At 40.7% G+C, this 1,002-nt stretch overlaps 1 protein-coding gene across 1 annotated transcript in view; it reads right to left on the reverse strand.

The window, feature by feature from the left end:
• CNKSR3 (CNKSR family member 3) overlaps nt 1-1,002 on the reverse strand; it is a 39,757-nt gene that overhangs the window by 14,106 nt on the left and 24,649 nt on the right. The window contains exon 8 of the mRNA XM_008566429.1: nt 446-592. Coding sequence (XP_008564651.1) covers nt 446-592 — 147 coding nt within the window. The remainder of the gene's footprint in view (nt 1-445; nt 593-1,002) is intronic.

The raw sequence follows: 1,002 nt of genomic DNA on the forward strand, positions 1-1,002 counted from the left end.
CCCCTTTGATCTAAGATGAGTGTTCAAACTGTAGACAGTTATATAAGTATGTTTTTGAAATGAGAGAGAAGGACTACAATGAACTTTCTGCGAGGATGCAAATGTCTAAATCTGCACTGTCCAATATGGTAGCCACCAGCCATAATGAATAGTCAGCACCTGAAATGTGGCTAGTGATACTGAGAAAATGAACTTTCCATTAAATTTAAATTTAATTATTTAAACAGTTATATATGGCTACCGGCTACCATACTGTTTAGTTCAGATCTAAAATGCATATTTTCATATTAGCAGGATTATAGGATAATTATACACAAACTCTTGAAAACAATCACCTCCAAATCTTAATCATTTTTTTTTTTTTTAATTTTTCTGGAGTCAAATCAGACATTCAACACTGTCCATGTGCTGATCTAGATAAAGGCTTACAATGAGTAACAGATACCTGCACAAGAGGGGGCTTCCACCGTAGGTTTTTCAGGGGAGCAGGGGTAAAGTTGAAAGAACCCGTGGGACGTTTCTTAAGCAGTAGCACAACTCCCGTGGGATTCTCTCTCAATTTTCTCACCAGATTTTTTAGCTGCCATCCCACCTTCAAAGAAAAAAAATGAGGGAGGACTTGTTCATGAATAATGAAAGAAATCAAATCTATGAATTTATCTCAAGGAAATCAAATTGTGCACAAATGGGAAGACACAAAGAGGCGGCTACTTAATATGTTCATCTGAGCACTACTTAAAATAGTGGAAAATAGGATATGAATTGCACATTTAAAAAATTAAACAAAAGGACCGGCCCGGTGGCGCACTCGGTAGAGTGCGGTGCTTGGGAGTGTGGCGGTGCTCCCGCCAAGGGTTCGGATCACATATAGAGACTGGTCCGCTCACTGGTTGAGTACAGTGCGGGCGCGACACCGAGGGTTGCTATCCCATTGCCGGTCGCGGTACAGGCGTGACACCAAGGGTTGTGATCCCATTACCGGTCACGAAAAAAGACAAAAAG

Source organism: Galeopterus variegatus, unplaced genomic scaffold (assembly GCF_000696425.1).
Source record: "Galeopterus variegatus unplaced genomic scaffold, G_variegatus-3.0.2 Scaffold241, whole genome shotgun sequence".
Lineage (NCBI taxonomy): Eukaryota > Metazoa > Chordata > Mammalia > Dermoptera > Cynocephalidae > Galeopterus > Galeopterus variegatus.